Genomic DNA, 22,564 nt, shown 5'->3' on the forward strand with positions numbered 1-22,564 from the left:
CTTTGATATTCTTTCACATCTTTGTTGGAATTGGCACAACTTGATTTCATAGAGCTTCATTTCTTGCTTGCCATATTCCACACATAATTGTTGTAATGATTGAAGTCACAAATCCCCCGCAGATTCTTCCTTATATACATATTCCTATCTTTCGCCAAATGTTTTGCTGGTCTGGTTGGCTAATTTTTATTCCCAGCCATCTGCCAAGTTCTTCAATACTTCTTCTGGAAAAATGGTAATCAAAATACAAATGTTGAACTTTTCATCATGCATTCCACACAATAGACATGTTTTCTCCTGGCTCACTTCTATCCTGTGCAATCGATCCCTGATAAGCAGTCTTTGTCTCATGATCAACCAACCTATAAAGCAATATTTTGCACATTTAATATGTTCTAGATCTATCTAGCATATGGCCACTTAAGTGTTATTCCTCTTCTCCATTTGTACCCATCACTCACTATGTACTGCTTCTTTTGTCCCTTTCATCCTTGTTCAAATCCAGTTGCAAAGATTGTTTTTATGTCACAAATCTTCTTCCAGTACCATGCACAGTCTTGTGGTAGCTTATATTGCCATCAATATTTCTCCTTTATATAAATGTGGTTTACCCATTTGACCTATAGAGACCACTTTCTTGCTCAGTATTCTACACATACTTTGTCACCGCTGCTTCATTCCATGCCAAACATTCCTTCCCCCACTTCTTTTGGTCTACATACTGTATCCCATGCTACCAAAGGAGGGTTGTTGGTAATAACTTTCCCATCCCATAAGTAATTCCTACATATAACTACAATTGCTTTCATCACCTTTTTTCGAATGATGAATATAGATGCCCTATAAGTGTATAAGTGCAGCAACACAGTATTCACCAATTGAGTTCTCTTTGCATAGGACAAATTTCTCGACCCCCATCCTTTTATTCTTATTAGAATCTTGTCTATTAATATTTCACAATCTACTACATTCATTTTCTTTGGGGGACATGTACTCCTAGATATTTGAATGGTAATTTACCTCTTTTGTAACCTGTCAACTCACATATATCTTCAATATCCCTTCCATTCATGTTTGCACAAAAAATATTTGATTTATTTGCATTCAATGTAATTCCTAATGTATTTGAGAAGGACTTATGACCCCTTAGCATGAGCAGTACAGAAGCATACTCTCCTTTTCTAAATAGTATCATGTCATTCACAATGCATAAATGTGTCAGATTAAATCCCTTACATTTGGTATGATAGCTGAATTCTTTCTGTTTAGCTATATGCCCCATTAATCTTGTAAAGTATTCTATACAAATCACAAATAATAGGGGTGAAATTGGGTCCCCTTGTCTTAGTCCTCTCTCTTCCTTTTTATGCTGCCATAACATCATCCATTCAAATTGATTCTATAATTGGTTGTGGTTATGCATGCCATGATCCACCATATAAACCTACTAGGGAAATTTAGTGCATGCAACATTTCCTCCACAAACTTCCATTCAATAGAGTCATATGCTTTCTTCAAATCCACCTTTATCAAACAGCTTTTTGTAGTATTCTTCCTGTTGTATAGTCTGACCATGTCTTAACATATCAATATATTTTGCACTATTGTCCTATCTGCCACAAATGCACTTTGATTATGTGAAATGATATCTAGTAGTACCAGCTTCAATTTATTATATAACATCTTAAAAATTATCTTGTATACCACATTGCAACATGTTATGGGCCTATAGTCCCCCCACTGTTGTTGCACGAGAAGACTTAGGTATGAGAGTTATTACTGTACTGTTTATAGCTTTGAGCATTCTCCCTGATTGGAAGAATTCCAATATTGCACCAGTGATAGCCTCTCCTACAATAATCCAGCTATCTTTAAAGAATCGGCTTCCATACCCGTCTGGTCCTAGTGCCTTTGTCCCATCTATGTCCAACAGTGCCTCTTTGACATCCTTATGTGTAAATCCTTTAGTCAGTTGACTTCTTTGCTCTTCTGAAATAATTGTTCATTCTTTCACTATACCACTTATCACACGGTCTCTATCCTATTTATCAGTGCCCGGAAGATTTATATAGAACTCCTCAAAAGCATCAGATACTGCATTTGTTGTTTGGATTGTTTCCCCATGAATGTTTTGGTGAAAATTCTGGTTGTTGCTCTCTTTGCCTTGATCACCGAGTGGAAATAACTTGTATTCACGTCTTCATACTTGAGCCATTGAACCTTACTCCTTTGCTGCAAATACTTTGTTTTTGCCTCTTTCCAGTATATATACTTCTTAGTCAGTTTCTTCTCCTCGTTGCCTATTCTTTCATTTCTGGGCTCCTTTTGTATTTTCTCCTGGTATTCCATCAGTTCCTTCTTGTTGTCATCTTCTTTTTTCTCCACTTCTGCAAATCTATCCTCGTTTAACTGGATTAACACTTTCTTTAGTCTATTCAACTTTCCAACCACTTTAAACATTTTTGTCCCTTGTATTTGTTGTCTCCAGTTCCCCTCCACTTTGATCATGAAGGATTTATCCATACTCCACATGTTATAGTACCTGAATAGCTTCATTTTAGGTGCTCTTGTCACTTCCCATTGGATAATTGCAGGACTATGATCATACTCCCCTGCTGCCATATAGTGTACTTTAGCAGCTGGCAGTTTATTCACCAAGTCATTATTGGTGAATACCCTATCTATTCTGCTAAGTACTTTGTCGTGTCCTACCTATTTATTACTCCAAGTATAGAATCATCCTGATTATTTCAATTCTTGCAAACTACAGTATTTCACACATTCTTTAAACTCTTTTATTTTTGTATATGTCATCTTACTTCCTACTGTATCCTCTTGATTGAGTATAGAGTTAAAGTCTCTCATTATTACCCATGCCCCTATAACTTGGTCAACTATCCTTCTTATATCTATCTCTCCATAGCTCACTTCTTAATGCATGATCATTAAATCCATAAATCATTATAATATTCATCTTCTTTCCAATGCCGCTATGAGTTATTATATTGTGAATTAGTTGTTCTGTTACCATTTTCACCTGCATAGTGAAGATTTGGGGCCTCCACAGTATCCATACCCTCACTACATTATGATTTAAGTGATTAGTAGTATAGGACTGACATGTGCAATGATTAAGAGCAACTTTGTTAGCCTTAGCTTTCTTAATCTTTGTTTCCAAGAGCCCAAACAGTCCAACCTGCTGCCTTTGAAGGAATAAGTTGACTTCCTTCTGTTTGGTTGTTCTGTTTAGGCTCCTGGTATTCCAAAAATTAATTTTATCCATTAGGGATGTGGTGTTGAGGCCCCCAACCTGCCCTATTTTGCTACTAGCTTTTGGATTTTCTCTTGGTCTTTCCTTTGACTGCTCCTCACCTTCTTTGTTTCCATTGTTCCTATTACTCTCTTGTGTAACAGCCGCATAATTGTTCTGATTACTTCCTCTACTTCTCCATGTTTTCTTGCCTTGCATCACATGACATGTTTCCTGTTCCTTATTGTTGTTGCCTGCCACTGTTTCCTTCTTCTGCATTTCATGCTGCTTCTCAGTATTCTTCTCAACTGGATTATTGTCCCTTGCTTCCAATTGCTATTGTTTCTCTGGTTTCCCCATATGATCTATTTGATTATTGTTCTCCATTCCTTTGGTGCTTATCTCCCCTTCCTTGTCCCGCCTTAATTGCTTCCTACATTTACTAATGGCATGCCCAAAATTGCCACATGCTGTACAATAGATTGACTTCCATTCATATCTTACCTCATGCTCTATAATTGCTCCACATTCATTTTCAAACATGACTATGTCTTGGTAATTCTAATCTGGTTCAACCTCTACCAAAATCCTTGCAAATTGTAATAATTGTTTTTGCATAGTTGCTTTATCTGCTTTCAATGGGTTGCCTATCAGCCCTACTATTTTTGTTAGAGCATTTTCCCCCAAGTACTTAATGTCCAAATTCATTAATCGAATCCACACAGGAATTTTATCAACCACCTGTTTGCTAAATTTGACGTCCGATCTTCATGGTTTAACCACCATTGGCTTTTTATCAAACATTCTAATCACTTCTTCCACCACCTTCTATTTATTCTCGAATGAGTGAAACCTTACTATGAAAACACCACGATTCACCTGAGTGATTTTGTCAATTTCCAGTGATCCCCATACTCGTTTAAAGTATCCTTACATAATTGTTTGTGGAAGATTTGATCCTAAAACATAGCAAATATCAGCTGATTTCCAGTATATTATCTCATCCTTAATATCATTCATTGTGATTTTCACATTCCCTTTCTTTTGTTCCCCTCCCTTCCCAGTTAGATTATATCCTTTAGTATTTTTCCCTTTCCCTATAATTCTACTCCATTTTTCCTCCATTTTTGGTGTTTTTTTTTGCATGGCTGTGTTTCCCACTAGATTCCGAATCACTTACCTCCTCCTCCATCTGCTCTGCTCAGGATTTCGTTATCGGCGTGTTCTCCACCATTGTTGATGTTGACACCAGTGTTCTCTCTAGATTCAGTGGTGCTATGCCTTGAATTGCATTGACATTCCTAAATTTTCTCGTTTCCGATGACTGTGGCACTCTGTTTAGGTCTCTTCTAGTTGTATTGAGCTGTACTGTACTCCTTCCTGCTCCAGATTTTGCTTTCCTCGCCATATCAGTTGCCTGAGAGGAGAGCTCACATTCTAGAGAGAGAAAGTTTCAAAAGCCGTAGACTAGATTTTATAGTCCATAATCCATAGTAGGGTGCGATTTGAAGTTAGGTGCAATTTGGAGATTCACATTAGAAGGTACATATAAAAATAACTTATTATCTATTAAATTTAGAAAACCACGACACTTGGAAGGGACAAGCATCTGTATGCTCATATTTATTCACTCTCAATAATAAACAATCAAAATTTGATCGGGCATGCCATCTAATGGGTTATGATGTGTGTCGGGATTGGACAAGATCAGACTCAATGAATTGTGCTTGACACAGATACGTAAAAAGTTTATTAAATATTTGAAGAAGACTAAAAATGCTTAGCTTTGATAAATTTAAAAGATTAAAATTGATTACAATTATATTTATTTTAAATCTATCCAAATATTGGAAACTATTTTATTGTCATTCTTTTTCGATATTTCACGTAAAATTTTGGCCATTATATTAGCGTGTCCATTGCCACGTAAGTAAGCTGACAATAAAAGGTCAAGGGAAACATCCTAACGTTTCAACATATCAGAACGACACCGTATTGTTCCCAAAAGATGCAAGAATATGGCGGGAAAACATCGCAGGAATTGCAATGTGATACAGTCCTAGGGTTTATCAGAAGCGAAAGACTCTTCCGTCGAAGCGAATCCTCGCATTCAGCTCGTTCGAGAAAATGCCGACATACAAGATTAGGGGTATCGATGTCGATTTCCCTTACGAGGCTTACGATTGCCAGATCACGTACATGGAAAAAGTCATTCAGTCCCTTCAAAATGTATATGTCTCCCTTAATCATTCATTGTTTTTATAAATTTTGGGTATCGTTATTCCCAATGCTAAGTTGAATTTTTGATTCATCCTTAATATATACCATATTCAGCTGATATCTTGGAAATTAGTTGCTGAAGTTAACAATCAACTAAACACCTAGACTTTATTTTGGATGGAATGTGAAAAAAGTTTCTTTTTTTGTGCTGAATTTTGATTCTTGACCCGGTATTTTGTGAGTTAATGTTTCGACTAGTCACCATATGACATTAGATCCTTGATCATTGTTTCAATGGGGCTTCTGTTGATGTGAATAAGGAACATCACCCTCATTGTTGTAGCTTCTTGATCGCACATAGTCGGCCCAGTGGCGGAGCCAGGAATTTTTACAAGGGGATTCAAAAAATTAGAATCTGCGACCTAAAACAATTTTTGAGCTATCTTTGCCACCACAGCTTTTGTGCAGTACTATTTTCTAACGAAGAGGATTCAATTGAACCCCCTTCCTTAACTATGGCTTCGCCACTTTGTGGTAACATCAATTTGGTATGTTCACAGTAAGCAGCTGTGCGACTACATTTTTCGTGAAGAGTAGAAGCAACATCCCAGGTGCTAGAGACAAAATATATTTCTAGAATTGAAATTACCTTAGTAAACATGAAGTGTGTTCCATGTCTGTATTCCCATTTCCCCCCTGTAGTCTTCAAAGCTTGTTGTTTTACTGAATGAATGCTTGTGATGTGGCAGAGATGTAATGCATTGCTTGAGAGCCCAACCGGGACTGGAAAGACCCTGTGTCTTCTTTGTGCCACATTGGCTTGGAGGAAGAGTTTGGGGGGTTTCTCAGTCCGGAAGAGTGGAATAAGAGACCGTATTGCCAGTAGCCAGCAGTCAGATGAGTCTTCTCAATCTGAATCCTCAACATTACCGAATATTGTATATGCATCACGCACACACAGCCAAATTCGACAAGTGGTGAAAGAGTTAAAGAGGACCAATTACAGGTAGAGTTAGATTGTGAGTGCATTATTGAACAGGTGGCTTTAGCACTATGTTTTACTGTTGACCAACTATGTTAGCATAATACTGAATCTTTCAAAATGTCCTAGTTCAGTGGTTAGCATGTTCTTAAAAGGGTTACTTATTTGCAATACTTTAGATCTGCATATGCTATAAGGTATCTGATTCTGTCAATATAATGTGATGTATAGGCCAAAAATGGTAGTCTTAGGATCTCGGGAACAACTGTGCATTCATGAAGAAGTGAGTCTGCTGCGTGGAAAAACACAGACAAATGCCTGCCATGCACTTTGCAAAAAGCGCAAAAAGCGTTATTGTGGCCATTTTTCTCGCGTTGCAGGTACATTAGCACATTTAGTAACTTGCACTCAAATTCTTCATAATTGAGCTGGACAAATGATAGTATACTTTGGATCTAATACAATAATATAAAAGGTGATTGTGTATCTAAACTTATAAGTAACTTTTTTTTTGTTATTTACTATGCTTGGTGAATTATGACTGTTAATGCTTTTATTATGTACAGAGTTCATGAAGACTAATCCTAGTCTAGGAGAGGAGCCTATTGACATAGAGGATTTGGTCAACATAGGAAGAAGCAGTGGCCCGTAGGTTTTTCTTGTAAGTCTTGCCATTGAATGCTGATAGTATGATGTGGACTCACTTTTGTTTTCTTTATAGGTGCCCGTATTATGTATCACGAGAACTTCACAAGACTGTGGACATATTATTTGCACCTTACAATTATCTTATTGATCGCGGATACAGAAAATCTTTGAACATTCAGTGGACAAACAGTATACTTATATTTGATGAAGCTCATAACTTGGTAAATTGCACCTTCAGTTGTCATGCCAGTATTTTCTTAGAATGTTCACCCTTGTGTCATGCTTCTATTGTAATTAAAGATTCAATTCTAATTTATTTGATGGTTTTCCATTTTGACCAGGAAAGCTTGTGTGCTGATGCAGCCTCTTTTGACCTTTCTTCTGGCCTTCTGACAGCTTGCATTTCTGAAGCTAAAAGTTGTATAGACCTTTCGATAGCAAGGAGGGAGAACTCAAGTGACAAATCATGTAATCCAGATAACTTCGCTATTCTCAGAGGTAAATCGCTAATTTTTGAATAAAATTTTGATAGTTCAATTAGACATGTTTTTATTCGTGGGTATTTTTTGATAAAGTTCTATTCATGGGTATTGAGCTTATAGTGCATTGCCTTTAATTGTTCAAGACGTCTGTAAGTGATTATTGCAATTTAAGAGACATTTCTCATTAGAGTTCAATCAAGTTGCTCGTTACTTCAATTTTGTTGTGTTTGTTCCTCTCGGTCATTTTATACTAAATTCACTTGTTTAACTCCTTTGTATCTGAGGTAGTAATAGTATATGGGTGTCACTTACTCTTTAACAGTGTGCATCTCATGCAGCACTTCTTTTGAAGCTTGAGAAAAAAATTGCTGAAGTGTCCATTGATTCAAAAGAGTTGGGTTTCACGAAGCCTGGGCCATACATTTATGAGTTTCTTGCTGATCTAAATATCACACAGAAAACTGCCAACATGCTCATTGATATAATTGAGGAAGCAACTGTACTTCTTGAAGAAGGTGAGTTCTTACTGCCTTGACCCTATGAATGTAGTTTACCATGTATCAGATCTACTTTGGAGTTTGGAGTGAAAGGTTTGTTTGCATCGCTGTTTAACTTGGCATGAAGACTAATAATTTAGCTTTCGATTCATTCATTATAGGTTTAGTGGTCGAAAATTGTTAAACTAGAGTTAAAATTTGGTCATGAAGTTGGTTTCATAGGGAAAACATGTATTGTTATCTTAGTTTTATTTTTTTTGGAACATGCGCTTAACGTTTATGATGTGCCAAATTTGAATTGTGTCAGAAGCTAATGTACATTTCTGTTTACCAAGGTTTAACCCCTTTTTGTGTGATGGAATTCACTCGTTTACCTTTTTTTTTAATTAAAAAAAATGTGTTCCATGAAATGAAGTGGGGCAGAAAAAATTTGGGTTTGTTTCTAGCTTTTGTAGCCAGGAGTGATATCGTGTTTTATAGTTTTTGTAGCTTGTATGATGCTTCTCCATTTGAAATCACTGTATTCTTGCTCCTCTAATCAGATGCAAACACTACCGAGGATGGAAAAACAAACAAGTCAAAAAGCACGGTCTGTAGATTGGAAAGCATGGGTGACATTCTACAAATGATTTTCAGGAATGATGGAAACCCTCATGCCCAATACTATCGTGTAAGTTAAGAGATTATGTGTCCCTTTTTTCTTTGGTTGGCAGGTTGAAAAATGATTTGTTGGGGACTTACGCGATTGTACTAAATTCTGATTCTCAGTAGGTTGTCTGATTGAAGCTTTTTCACGTCTTATCAGGTTCATGTTCAGGAAGTTCAAGGAGGTGGCATAGATTCCCTTAAAGGTAGTCAAATTTACCGTTGGCTTAGTGCAAAAATAACATCAGTTCTTGGGATACTTGTGTACTCCATAGTTTTTTGTTTTCTTAACCACTAACCCTCTTCCTTCCCCATCCATAATTTTAATTGATTTTGTACTGCAGGAAAGGCATCTAGAACACTGAGCTGGTGGTGTTTCAATCCAGGTATTGCAATGGAGCAGTTCTCCAAATTAGGTGTTGGATCTATCATTTTGACTTCTGGCACATTATCTCCGATGGATTCATTTGCTGAGGAATTGAAGTTGTGAGTCCAATTTATCCAAAAATGTTTTTACTTACATTTTGTTCTGGCATGAATTCTGATTTCCAATCTCTTTTCCTTTCTGCTGCTTGTAGAGATTTTCCAGTTCGTTTAGAGAACCCTCATGTTATATCAGACAATCAGATATGGGCTGGTGTTGTACCCATGGGTCCTTCTGGTTATACATTCAACTCATCATATAGGACTCGTGATTCTATTGAATACAAGCAAGAGCTTGGGAATGCCATTGGTATGAAGAATGTGATGCTGCGTGGTGTATGCATAACTGCGAAATACTGATGATATTTCCAGATAATGTTTCTGATGGACGTTATTCTTTTCTGATTTTATGCTTCAGTCAATTTTGCTCGTGTTGTACCAGATGGACTTCTTGTATTTTTTCCTTCATATTACCTGTTGGAGCAATGCATTGGCTCCTGGAAAACTTCGGTAAGGATCTTGAAGTTTTGAACATATGAAAACAGACATCCGCTTGGCATTGATTTCTCTGAGCCTAATGTTGCACTATGAAAATTGTCAGGGGCATTCAAACTCAATGGATTCGAGCACAATATGGGAAAGGATATGCAAATACAAGCTGCCTGTCGTTGAACCAAGACAATCTTCTCTTTTTCCAACAGCAATTGAAGTATGCCATATAATTTTTGTAACTTACCTTTTATCCATTCTGTGTTTATGTCTGACTCAGAAATTTTGGGCTTGGACAGGACTATATGACCAAGTTGAAGGACAAATCAGCATCTGGGGCTGTGTTTTTTGCAGTCTGTCGGGGAAAAGTAGGTTTCTGCTTTAAATTTTTTTTCATAGTTTTTGATAGCAGAATTTATAGCTGTTGAGTTTTGAGCTTTTAATTGCAAGCTCATTTTATTTGTGGGTAAGAGATGCTTCTGGAAGTCCTCAACATAGTTTAACTAGTAGCACTTTGACCTGATGGATAATTTTGCCAGTGTTGAATCAATATTCTATCCAGCCATCCTATGCTGCTGCTTGGATCCTAAAGATGATTGTTGTGGCAATATGCTATTATGATTCTTGGAGGGGTTCAGGAAATGACTGTGACTTCGTACCTCAAGTTTCTATCAAAGCTGTTTGAGCTTGTACCTGTATATTGTTGCTTAAGTTTGATGTTCAATCTGGGTCTGATGGCTTTATGACAAACTTTATGCTGGGTTAATTAGTATGTGATGTAGATACAGAGAACTAAAGGATACTTAGGAACTTGCTTATGGAGGTGTTTCATGGCTTGTTTAAATTGAATATTACATTTTCCACCACAAATATTTTGAGCGAATATGGCCCCAGGGCTTTGGTTCAGCGGTGAGGATGCAACACATGAAGTGTGGATTAGGCCGCACATTACGACTTTGAATGCTGCCATTGACTTAAAGCCTGGTATTTAAGTGGGACAGGGTAGAGGGTGTGGGCCCATACTCCTTCGAGTTTCAAACCTCTTAGCACAATTGGGATTGGGCAAGCTAACTTATGTGTCAGTCATTAAAAAACGAAAGAAAGCGAATTTGCCAAAGTATGCTAATTTGACAACCATAGCACTTCACTGGATGACTGCTGCTTTTCTTAGAGACATTTATCTGTAAGGTAAGTTGTATTATTTCTGCTTACTAGGGAAAACCTATGTTTTTTTTCTTCCAAAAATTTTTGGAAGTGGGAAAGCTTAGATGACCACATTTCTTATTTCCTTATGCACACTGTTTTAACAAACTTATCACATTTATACATTGAGAAAATATCTAACTTAGTTGTGGAGACTTCCTAGTGAAGAAAAGGACGTTACTCATTGAACTTATAAATTTAAGTTATTTGCTATTACATACAATGAAGTGGAGGTGGAGCACGGTGGTTCCGCTGTACAAGAACAAAGGTGATATCCAGAGCTGTAACAACTATAGGGGTATCAAATTACTGAGTCATATCGTGAAAGTTTGGGAGAGGGGGGTAGAAGTGAGGGTGAGGAGGACGATGCCTATTTCAGAAAACCAGTTCGGGTTCATGCCAGGGCGTTCTACCACGGAAGCTATCCACCTTATTAGGAGGTTGGTGGAATAGTACAGAATAGGAAGAAGACCTGCACATGGTGTTTATTGATCTGGAGAAAGCGTATGACAAGGTTCCTAGAGAGGTTCTATGGAGATGCTTGAAGGCAAAAGGTGTGCCAATTGCTTACATTAGGGTGATTAAGGATATGTATGATGGAGCTAAGACTCGGGTTAGGACAGTAGGAGGTAACTCGGAGCATTTTCCGGTTGTTATGGGGTTGCACCAAGGGTTGGCGCTCAGCCCATTCCTATTTGCCTTGGTGATGGATGCACTGACACACCATATCCAAGGGGAGGTGCCATGGTGTATGTTATTTGCTGACGACATAATTCTGGTTGATAAGTAGCGAGGCAGAGTCAACGAGAGGCTGGAGGTTTAGAGACAAGCCCTTGAGTCCAAAGGTTTCAAGTTGAGCAGGACTAAGACGGAATACCTAGAGTGCAAGTTCAGCGCCGAGCCGTCGGAAGCGGGATTGGACGTGAGGCTTGAATCACAGGTCATCCCCAAGAGGGGCAGTTTCAAGTATCTTGGGTCGGTTATACATGGGGATGAGGAGATCGACGAGGATGTTATACACCGTATAGGGGTGGGATGGATGAAGCGGAGGTTAGCGTCTGGAGTTCTGTGTGACAAGAAAGTGCCACCGATACTCAAAGGTAAGTTCTATAGAGTGGTGGTCAGGCCGGCCATGTTGTATGGGGCTGAGTGTTGGCCAGTTAAGAACTTACATACCCAAAAGATGAAAGTAGCAGAAATGAGGATGTTGAGGTGGATGTGCGGGCACACTAAGATGAATAAGATTAGGAATGAAAATATTCAGGAGAAAGTAGGTGTGGCCCCATGGATGACAAGTTGCGGGAAGCACGACTCAGATGATTCGGACACATTCAGAGGAGAAGCCCAGATGCCTCGGTAAGGAGGTGTGAGCGGCTGGCTTTGGTGGGTACGAAGAGAGGTAGAGGGCGGCCTAAAAAGTATTGGGAGAGGTGATCAGACATGACATGGCGCGACTTCAGATTACCGAGGACATGGACCTAGACAGAAAGTTGTGGAGGTCGAGCTTTAAGGTTGTAGGTTAGGGGTAGTTGTGCATAATTCTACGGCGGTCCAGAGTGAGGCTAGTCTGTTAGTATTTAGTCTTAGACTGCTAGTGGTTAATTTTGAGTTCACACCACTCTTTCGTTTCTCTTAGTACTGGGCTTTATCTACTGGTTATTGTTTTGCTTTTCATCTATTTTCTGGTTCTTGTGATGCTGTTTTTTTCCTATAGTTTGATGGTACTGATATATTACCTCTTTTCATCATCTTTTCGTCTTCTTGAGCCGAGGTTCTTCGGAAACAGCCTCTCTACCCCCTCGGGGTAGGGGTAAGGTCCGCATACACACTACCCAACCCAAACCCCACTAGTGAGATTTCTCTGGGTCGTTTTAAGTTATTTGCTATTACATACAATGAAGCAGACAACTTGGTTATCTCATAAAAGATGTGTCAAATGTATTAGAGGAACAACCAAATTTTTTTAAAGGTTGAAATGTAAAACATTAATACATATATGTTCCCAAGCTCTTATATAATGGTATACATTCAGGTTATCCTAGATAATTGATGATGATGTTATAAATGGCACCCTTTGACCATGTTTCCTCATTAATGGTTGTTTGGTACAATAGGTGAGTGAGGGACTGGATTTTGCCGACCATGCTGGTAGAGCTGTTTTGATCACTGGCATCCCCTTTGCCACAAGGACTGATCCTAAGGTCTGTGAACATACTTACTGCCATTGTGTCAATTTTCTCGTCGGAATTGTTCCCTGATTCAAGTGTCTTCTAGTTCTTTTTTAGATAAAAAACTTACATCTTCAGTCACTTTGCATCCAAACATATCATCTTCAACAACTAATGTTTTTAATTTAGCTTCCTTCCTGATATTATTTGGTTTGTGGTCATTTTGTTTGTCTTAATATATGAAAGCAACCCAGGGGATGGAGTAATTTGATCTTCGGTTCATCTGAAAACTTTGATCTGAGGCTCTAATTTCCTTAGGAGAAAAATGTGTTGCACTTGTCTGATAAAAAAATGTGTTGAACTTAGTCAGTTGTCACCTCCACGTTGTTGTCTGTTCATACAAATATTAAATGAAACATTGTGCATCTTATGTCCGAATCAGGTTCGTTTGAAACGTGAATTCCTGGATCAACAGATGAACTTGCAATCAACTGGATCTAAGGTACAGGTCAAATTGAAGAGTTGTTTAGTTAATTATGGGCATGTTTCCTGTTGTACCCACCTTTCCCCAAGGGCTGAGTGTGTTCAAACTAAAAAGTGATGTGACAGGTCCTAACAGGAGAAGACTGGTATACTCAACAAGCATCAAGGGCTGTAAATCAGGCTGTGGGTCGTGTCATTCGTCATAGACATGATTTTGGAGCAATAATTTTTTGTGATGAAAGGTCATTATGAGTTTGAATTTTTCACCAAATTGCTGTCATATATTGGCTCCTTTGCCCTTATACATTTGACCAGAATGCTGCTATAAGCTGTAATGAAATATCACATGCTTACAACTTAGTCAAAGCTGTGATTCAGGATAGGATATTTGAAGGACTTGGTTGTGATTGCTTAAGCACATTCTGATAACGAATATATGTATATACACCCACGTACACTTTCATACTGTTGGAATTAAAAGCATTGCCATGAGTCAGCTATATCAGTTCAACAAATAGGAAGTTAGTGATAGGTGAGTCACCTACATCATATTTGCGGAATTAGAGTTGTTACTGTGCGTCATTTGGTCATCATTCTGCTTGTTGCATAGAGCGACCTATCAATTCTTGAAGCATATATCTTTAACTTCTCCTTTATCTTGAGCAGATTCACATACTCCAACCGGCAGTCACAAGTATCACGTTGGATACAACCCCATATCAAGGTTGATTTGTGTGAATTGGTATTTTGCTCTATTTTTGTTTTTATTTTATTTTTTCTAAAGAGTGTCTGCTTCTCTTTTGACTGTCCAGTGTCATTCCAAATTTGGGGAAGTAGTTTTTTCATTGACTCGCTTTTTTCGTGATGGAAGAATTCGTGGCCCTACAAAACTAGAATTGATGCAATCAGATGACAAGGGTAAGTATCACTAGTTAAAGAAAACCACATTACCCTGTTTTGGCTTATTGTTGCACTCTCTTGCTTGTAGCTACTGATGCCATTTTCCCTGAACATTCTAGCTCACTTGATGATACATGGTTGTATTCTTTGCGAACAGTACTAGGTTAACAATACTTGAGGATTTATTCAGATAGATCTCTTTAGATCAAAGGTTGCTCTCACAACTGGTTTGATTTTTCTGTTTAATTATGGTTCAGATATTTTGGCGTGTTTATTCATAGTATTGGGTTATAGCATTTGGTTGAAACCCAAAAAGAATCTGAACTCAAATTAGCAGTTCAGTCTGGTTTGTCGGTTTTTGGTTTGGTTTGAGCATTGAAGAAAAAACCCTGATATTTTGTTTGGTTCAACTGAAAAAGTAAGCTAATCAATGGGAATGTGTGCACGCGCTTAATAATCTCTTCTCTAGCATTCTCTCCCCCAAGCGGCAACTGCGGGGAGCACTTTGTGCACGAGTAAGCCTGTAATTGATCCCTATTTTATCCTTCTACTATGTGTGCTATGCATACACCACCTGAGTTGTGTTCCAGAAGAGCCAAAGTTCCATGACCTGATTGTCTCTAGTAAAACTTCATTCTGAAAGAACTGATGAATGAGCCTATTCACATAATAGTTTCTTGGGACAAAGTGTACACAGCGAATTTAATCTATTTTATCTCTTATCATTAATTTGATGATATGCTCTTTAGCTTGCGTTTATAATAGGTAGTTAGCTCACGACTCGCATTTGCACTCATGTTTTTTTTTTTGGGAACAAACCTAATACCAAAATTTGGTTTAGTTTGGTTGTTACCTAATGCCAGCTCCCTAGTAGAGTTTATAAAAATTTCTGATATTACTGTCAAATATGTGTTGCCTTCTTAATTGACGGTTGATTTCTCATTTCATGTATAATTGAGTATATTGGATGATGTATGTTTGTTTTGGATACACAATATCTTTGATGTGCTAAGTCAATTGATGGAATCTTTTGGACAAGCTTCGTAAACGAGTTTTGTTTAAATTTAATGCCTAACTTTTGGTGTAACTTATAAAAGACTGCAAATTAACAATGATTGCGTAAGTCATCTTTTTTTGGTTATTCACTCTGTTTAAGTTGACTGAACGCACCTCAACCCTCAACTGGAACTTCGTTTAAATCTGTTCAAGCTCATAGATGACACATAACTTGGTGCTTATACCAACTTTGTAGTCTATAGGTTATTGTTGTTGTTGCTTTACAACAACAACAACCTGTTCTTTTCTTTTTCATGTTATTAAAATGCTATACTCAGTGATTTAGTTAAACTATGTGTATCTCTGCGTCCTTCTTTCATTAGTTGAGTCAAATAAAACAGCCCTCCCTGAGGTAATTAAATTTGTAATTGTTATCAAATATGATTGCCATTGTTGTTACCTATTGATTCTGGTTATTCTTCAATATATATTATCTATTCTCTCTTGCAGAAATAGTAAAGAGAATAGGAAGCTCTCAACCTCAACTTCACTTTGAAAAGCTTTTTACCTCTCTGGTAAGCTAATACAGTGTCTGCTTCTTTTGAAGTCAATACAACAGTAATGCACATTTTCTGATTCCTTTCTTCACTTGATTGTGTTCTTAGGACTCATCAGTGGATTTTCCTTGTTCTACTAATCAATTATCTTCTTCAGTTAAGCAAGGCAACAGCCTTGGCAGTCTGGAAGACATACTTCCTGCTAATAAGTCATCTCTTAGGTCTGATAAGCTAGTTAAGAATCTGGCCATAAAACATGCAAGTAATTTGTTGGTCCCTGGACGAAAAGAAATGCTAATTAGCAAGCAGAAAATAATTGACTTGACGAAACATGAATTGTCTGATGAACGACCAGAAGATGTTATTGCACCTTGTTCTCTGAAGAGGCCTCGGCTAACATTAACAGGACCTGATTGTCAAAGAGATCATTCTCGGAAGTCTCATGATAGTCCGGGCCGTTCCTCAGTTGCCCATCACCTGCTGTCAGAAAGTGGCTCTAGCTATATATTGAAGAATAAGAAGTCACAGTACTCTGAGGAACGAAGTACACAAAACACTAAATTAGATAGAACAGACCTGCTTGAAAATGAGATGACATCACGAAAGACTGCAGGTTTAGTTGACCTGCAAAATGAAGATGGCATTGATACCTCTGTGCCTTGCAATAATGAGGAGAAGAAAGGATCAGCTTTTCTTGTTCAGGTAGGTGCTGGAACTCTTCTTTCTTCTTCAGCTTTTTCTTCTTCTTGAGCAGAGGGTCTATCGGAAACAACCTCTCTACCTCTCCAGGTAGCGGTAAGGTCTGCGTACACACTACCCTCCTCAAACCCCACCTATGGGGTTATACTGGGTTTGTTGTTGTTGTAGGTGCTGGAACTTTATTCTTGCCTTATCAACCTCTTATGTATCTTTTACTAGCATGCTAGGACATAGTTTGTCTTACCTGCTTTAGCCGCAGTTGTGCCATTTCTGTGTATTTTGGTCTATCTCAATTTAGTGTCACTGATGGTGAGCAACTAAAAATTGCATTTGTATATTACATAAATCCCGAAGTTATTTAATCTATGGTGTCGCCTTTACTGTTCTGTTGATTCTCTTCTGAAAACAATTTGCTGATTGATATAGGAAAAGGTATAAAATCATGGTGCTTAACTATTGTTTATCTCTACATCTTGACCAGTTAAACTTTTTTTTTTTTTCAGTTTCTGGTTTCACAGGTAACCTGAAATTCTGTTACATTAAGTAATGACTTACTACTGGTGAGTCCACAAGTGTGACTTGCTAAAGAACCGAGTTGACAAAATTTTGGAGCAGAAGTAATATAATACATTTCCACTTTATATGGCATTGCATTGGCTTGACATTGTCACTGTCTGCTTAAATTTATCTTTTGCTACTGGCAAAGACATCTAAATCTATAACCCAAAATTTGGGGTTATTAGTTGAGAGTTTCCATCGTGATTTCCTGTGCAGGTCCGAGAAAAGCTTACTGATACAGAATACCATGAATTCGTGGGGTATATGAAGTCGCTCAAGTCTAAAGCAATGAAGATAGGCCAAGTTCTTCAATCCATTGCCAGATTATTTTCTCTCCCTGATAGAATACCCCTCCTTCACAGGTATGATCTGTACAGTTAACTATTCTCTGATCCGTTAATTGAGCAAGCATCTTCATTTCAATCTAGTTGTTGGTTATATTGCAGATTCAAGGATTATGTTCCTGCGAAGTACCATTCTTTGTATGATCAATATTTAAAAAGAAATCATGAAGTAGCTGGCTTATGAGTCATCCTACTTAAGTCTAAGTCTTCATTGAGAAAAATCCTTGCTGCGCCTAGGCATGCACACAGCCACAAAGTCAGTCAGTGAACAGTATGTTCATGCTGCCGATTAGGCAAAGGAAAAAAGAGAAGCTATGCTTGTGAAGGGCTTTATGATACCATACTACAAGGAAAACGCCACCTCCCCTGCCATTTATCTCAGGGGAGCTTTGTCATGGTCCGCTGGGCCTTTGACAGTGTGGTTCAAGCAGTGTACAGAATCTTAATGTGGGTTGCCCTGTAGTTGTTGGGAGTTAACATCACGAATTGAGCAACAAGGCTTATAGTTTAGTGGTATTGATGAGAGTGTTCCACACAATTTGTATGGGTTGGATTCTCATTGTCCTTTCCATGTAATATAAGTTTCCGAATGAAAAAATTGCGAACTGGTGTACCCTCCATAGGCACCTGGTTTGGAGGCCACTTAATCCTCAAGAGGCGTGTAATTTGTGTAGAGGCCAAGTGGCCTTGTAAGTGGCAACTTATTTATTTATTTGACCCGTCCCTTTTTTCGACGGGGAATTTCAACCTTTCAAAGACTCATATTCCCCCTTTTCTTTTCGTATTTGCGGCACTGGACTATATTTTTGGAAAGTGCATGGACAACTGCCATTTCCACCTTTCACAATGTTCTCGTGAAGTTGCCCACATGTTCCTTTTGATCGATGTGAATCTTTATGTTAATAGTTTCCATTTTATGGTCTTAATTGTGTATTGCATGGTTTAGTATCCCGTGTGGTTTTTGCTGATTCGTTTGTCTTGACATTCATTTGAAATTTTATGGGATTATGTTAATATTTTTTTAGATATTATACGATTTGAGATTTATTGCAGTTCAAGCAAATGAATATCCGAGAGCGGTTGGCTTGTTTTCGATAAATTATACTCCATAAAAATAAGAAAAGAGTTACTTCCAGGTTCCAGCGCCCCAACTAGGGGTGGACATCGGTCGGTTCGGTTCGGTTATGAATACTATCAGTTTAGTATATAGTTATCGGTTTACAAATTTGATAAACCGATAACCGAACCGATAAGATATCGGTTATCGGGTATTGATTAATTGATTATCGGTTCAATTATCGGTTCAGTTATCGGTTTACCCGATAAGATAACTAAATTTAGAGTTAAGCAAAAAAGAAAAGACAACTCACCGGAGTTAAGCAAAAAAGAGAAGAATTCACATATAACATACTAAAGACTTATGCTAGGAGTAACTAGTAAGGTTTACGAAGAATGAAGATGAAACAACTGAAGAGTGGGGTTGAGAAAGAATAGGAGAGAATGAACTGAAGTCCTAGCATTTGTATATACTTAAGGATAAAGTCATAATTTTATTAATTTTTATTGGGTTATCGGTTAACTCATTAACAAAATTGGCAAATCGAAGCCCGAACCGATAACCCAATAGTAAAAAAAATTTAAACAATTATCGAACCGTTAATCCAATAACCTGATACCGATAACCCAATAAAAAATTAACGGTTCGGATTATCGGTTTTACCCGATATATGCCCAGTCCTAGCCCCAACATAAAAAAATAGAATCAATTAAAATAAAAGTAGAGGATAGCATAGACTAAGGGAATTCTAGATGTTCGCGAGACCTGGAAAGCTCGCGAATTAGCAAAGGATTTACCTTACGACAAAAGTCAAAAGTATCATTATATTTTGGATTTATATACACACAAAATATGTACAGTAATAAATTTTTGTATTGTTAGTGTAATTTAACTTGTTATAATATAGTATTACTTACATATTATTTATTTTAAGCTCCAAGTAGAGTTACTTGTAATTACCTTCTAAATGATCCGCGTGTAAATGTTGTTTACACTGTTAGTACATGAAATAATTCTCACTTCTGATATCTTCAGGTCTTGTCACCAAAAACCTTCCCCGATTGACAAAATGTTGTTCGCTTCTTCTCCATCAAGCACGAAAGTTTAAGGATAACTGTAGGTCGGTGGCTACCTAAGGAAACTCCGATTCGATCCGCCCCGGCTGGAAGGTTTCATGCATTTTAATATGGTGTGGCAAGTTACTCGACTTATTCTATAAGTTACTAATTCCATTTATTAGGTGATACAATAGAATTTCTTTTTGTAGTGACAGTGTATAAAATTTAACCTAAACCCATGCATGAACAAAAGATTTAACTTCAATCTTAAATAAAGTGACACGACGAAAATAAATAGTATATTAATATTTGCATGTGAAGCAACAAAAGGAACAATGCGCTTCCCCGTCAATACATTGACTAGTAATTCAAAATTAAACATGTGACTAGTTTCTTACGTTACGTTTTCCCCTGGTTTAATTCCCCACCCAATGATCTACCATTCCGTGATATCACCGGTACTCTGCCGGAGTTTTCACGCAAAACAACGATCAAATCCACAAACGCACTAAGTATATATTTGTACGATTTCTTATCGTTCAAATTAAAATAACAAAACAATAGCTCTTCCATAAATTCCCAATTGATTTTACCTTGATCATTCAGCCTCGCCTCCATCATCTCTTGCATCGATTGCCTGAAATCATCGTACGGACTTGGAGAATATGTTACGACTGTAATAAAATCATTTGCACTCAGTGTTTCCTTTGATCCATCAGAGGTACTAATTGCCAATGAATCATTTGAAGTAGTATTTGTCGTAGCTGAGGTTGATCCAGTGTCGTCTGAAACTGTCACGCTTGTCCGAGCTTCTTCAATTAGGGAACTTGACGAACCACGTGCCACAAAAAACCGACGAGACCCGCTAATATTTGATGGCGGTATGACATATCTGTTGAAAATATAATTAAGTAATTAAAAATGTATTTTCTCTGATGGTTTACATTTTTAGATTAGATTGTCACACCGTTGAAGAAGGTACAAATTAAAGTAGGTCATTCAAATTTCACTGTCACTTATTACGAATCGAAGGGAATAGTAAAAGCTTTTAGATGCAAATGTATATACCTTGGGGACTCGAACAAAGAATTTGAAGCTCCTGCATTTTCTTCTTTCTTTGGAGCAATATTATCTTCTTTCTTGCCTTTCTTCACGATGTTGTTGTTGTTGTTATTTGGTTTATTACTAGTATTGACTTCGACTTCACTATCATCATCTTTAGAATAAAAGGATTTGAAGTTCTCAAAGAGGAAACGATCTATATCTGCAAGTGTAGCAGCGTCATCTTTGCCTTGTGCTTGCTTTTCTTTGCGATGAACGGCCGAGAACGACGGCGTTTTGGGGTGTCTACACCCACGGAGCAACCAGCTAGTAGAAGATGAGAGAGTCTTATTGACGGAAGAATTAGGAGGTTGTGGGGAGGGTTTATGTTTGATCTTTGAGAGGTAATCTGAAAGAGATTTTTGAAGTTGCTTAGGCATTATGTTGATGTCTTTGTTTTTGCACTTTCTCTGCTTTGTGTGTAACTTAATAGAAGCAGGATTTGGTGTACTTTTATTTTTACAAGATAAATAAATTAATAGGTGAGTGCTGAAATCAATGGCTTGTCTCAAAAAAAGAAGAAGAATGAATAAATAAATAAATGCCAAAGATGAAACGGTTTAAACATAATTAATTGATCAGTTTAATGAAGTGATTAATGGATGGTTATTAATTGCGAAGAAACGTACTAAGCTTTTGTCTTTGCTTATTTTTTAATTTAGAAGTGCATTAAATCGCAATTTTCTATTTTATTTTGTTTTGTTTAGTCCTACTATTTGACAAATAGCCCGAGATTCTCTTGAAGCTGAAAGTTTGAAACAAAGCAGAGTAATTTGTAAAGTATAGTTGGAATTGTTAAGGGTGTGTGCATTTTTTTCTTTCTAAATTTTAGCTAATGAAATACAAATACTCAAATGTAATATAGTATGATTAGAAGTAATTATAAAGAGGGAAAAATAGATAGGTACAAGTAAAATTAGCTTTCACTTGATTTGTACCCCTTACCTCAAAGACCTTAAGAGTTTCTATTTTGCAACTTAAGCGAAACTTCCTTGGCATTTATGTACGTAGTAATTAACTAACAGGGACGAAAGAATCTTTGCTACACAGCATGTTGCAACATTAATTTAATTTGACTTCTTCTTTTGTCATTTACATTAATTAATAAATCAGCGTTAATTAGTTGCCGATCATGAATATAGTGGAATATAAACTATAAAATTATTAAAATTACAAATGTAAAAGTTAGACCCATTGGTTATCCATTTTCTAAATGGATAATTGATTCTTATCCATATTTGATCCGTTTTTAAAAAGTTCATTATCCAACCCATTTTTTAATGAATAATATGGATGATTAATTGTTTTCTTTTAACTATTTTGCCACTATTAATTAGTAGTATGGTAATATTTGGATGATGCACAAAAACTAATTTGGTCAAAGAACATTCAGAGAAAGACTATTAAGCGCGAGAGAGAAATCTGAAAGACATGTGGTAAGGAGCTCAGAAAAGGGATTTTTACCTATCTATACCATATATCAAACCTTATTATCAAAAATGTTCATTATTTGTTATTTACCCGTGTAGTCCACACTTTTACTACAAATTATATACCAATCCAAAAATAGGTAGATTTTACCATAAAAAAAGCCCTAAAATGAAGGCACCAGATCTGATGTGATTCTGTTAACGATTTTATTCGAATTTTGAAACTGAAGGAGATCTCTCTTCCTGATGAAGGCACCAGTTGCGTAATTCTCTCCTTCCTCAACAGAAAGAGATCTCTGTTGATATCAGCTACAACAAAAAACGCAATCAAATTGTACAATTACTGAAGAGAGACTATATCTGTTCTTCGTCTC

The 22,564-nt window shown here is 37.2% G+C and overlaps 3 protein-coding genes across 6 annotated transcripts; 1 reads left to right on the plus strand and 2 right to left on the minus strand.

Annotated features, from left to right (window-relative positions):
- Positions 1-265: 265 nt before the first annotated feature.
- Positions 266-2,622, minus strand: LOC142182269 (uncharacterized). Its single transcript, XM_075256437.1, has 4 exons — positions 2,076-2,622; positions 1,781-1,989; positions 660-733; positions 266-362 (listed from the first exon to the last, which is right to left on the minus strand). Exons 1-4 carry the CDS (start codon positions 2,620-2,622, stop codon positions 266-268), a joined length of 927 nt encoding a protein of 308 aa, XP_075112538.1.
- Positions 2,623-5,226: 2,604 nt separating this feature from the next.
- On the plus strand, positions 5,227-18,469 carry LOC107778074 (regulator of telomere elongation helicase 1 homolog). Of its 4 annotated transcripts, none has more exons than XM_016598257.2 (23): positions 5,227-5,479; positions 6,220-6,476; positions 6,684-6,832; positions 7,019-7,100; positions 7,174-7,321; positions 7,442-7,598; positions 7,921-8,097; positions 8,622-8,749; positions 8,885-8,930; positions 9,069-9,210; positions 9,303-9,457; positions 9,566-9,657; positions 9,749-9,856; positions 9,936-10,004; positions 12,954-13,040; positions 13,450-13,509; positions 13,617-13,732; positions 14,157-14,214; positions 14,303-14,408; positions 15,897-15,961; positions 16,052-16,645; positions 17,417-17,562; positions 17,647-18,469. In XM_016598257.2, the coding sequence occupies exons 1-23, from the start codon at positions 5,378-5,380 to the stop codon at positions 17,726-17,728; spliced, it is 3,126 nt and encodes a 1,041-aa protein (XP_016453743.1). In that variant the 5' UTR covers positions 5,227-5,377; the 3' UTR covers positions 17,729-18,469. The 4 variants fall into 4 exon arrangements, with proteins under 4 accessions (XP_016453743.1, XP_016453745.1, XP_075112477.1 ...); XM_075256376.1 differs by having other exon boundaries at positions 5,249-5,479; positions 9,590-9,657; XM_016598258.2 differs by having other exon boundaries at positions 5,249-5,479; positions 9,111-9,210.
- A 1,479-nt stretch (positions 18,470-19,948) lies between these two features.
- Positions 19,949-21,241, minus strand: LOC107778078 (transcription repressor OFP14-like). Its single transcript, XM_016598263.2, has 2 exons — positions 20,728-21,241; positions 19,949-20,551 (listed from the first exon to the last, which is right to left on the minus strand). The coding sequence occupies exons 1-2, from the start codon at positions 21,138-21,140 to the stop codon at positions 20,059-20,061; spliced, it is 906 nt and encodes a 301-aa protein (XP_016453749.1). The 5' UTR covers positions 21,141-21,241; the 3' UTR covers positions 19,949-20,058.
- Positions 21,242-22,564: the final 1,323 nt, after the last annotated feature.

This window comes from Nicotiana tabacum, chromosome 6, assembly GCF_000715075.1.
Source record: "Nicotiana tabacum cultivar K326 chromosome 6, ASM71507v2, whole genome shotgun sequence".
Classification (NCBI taxonomy): domain Eukaryota; kingdom Viridiplantae; phylum Streptophyta; class Magnoliopsida; order Solanales; family Solanaceae; genus Nicotiana; species Nicotiana tabacum.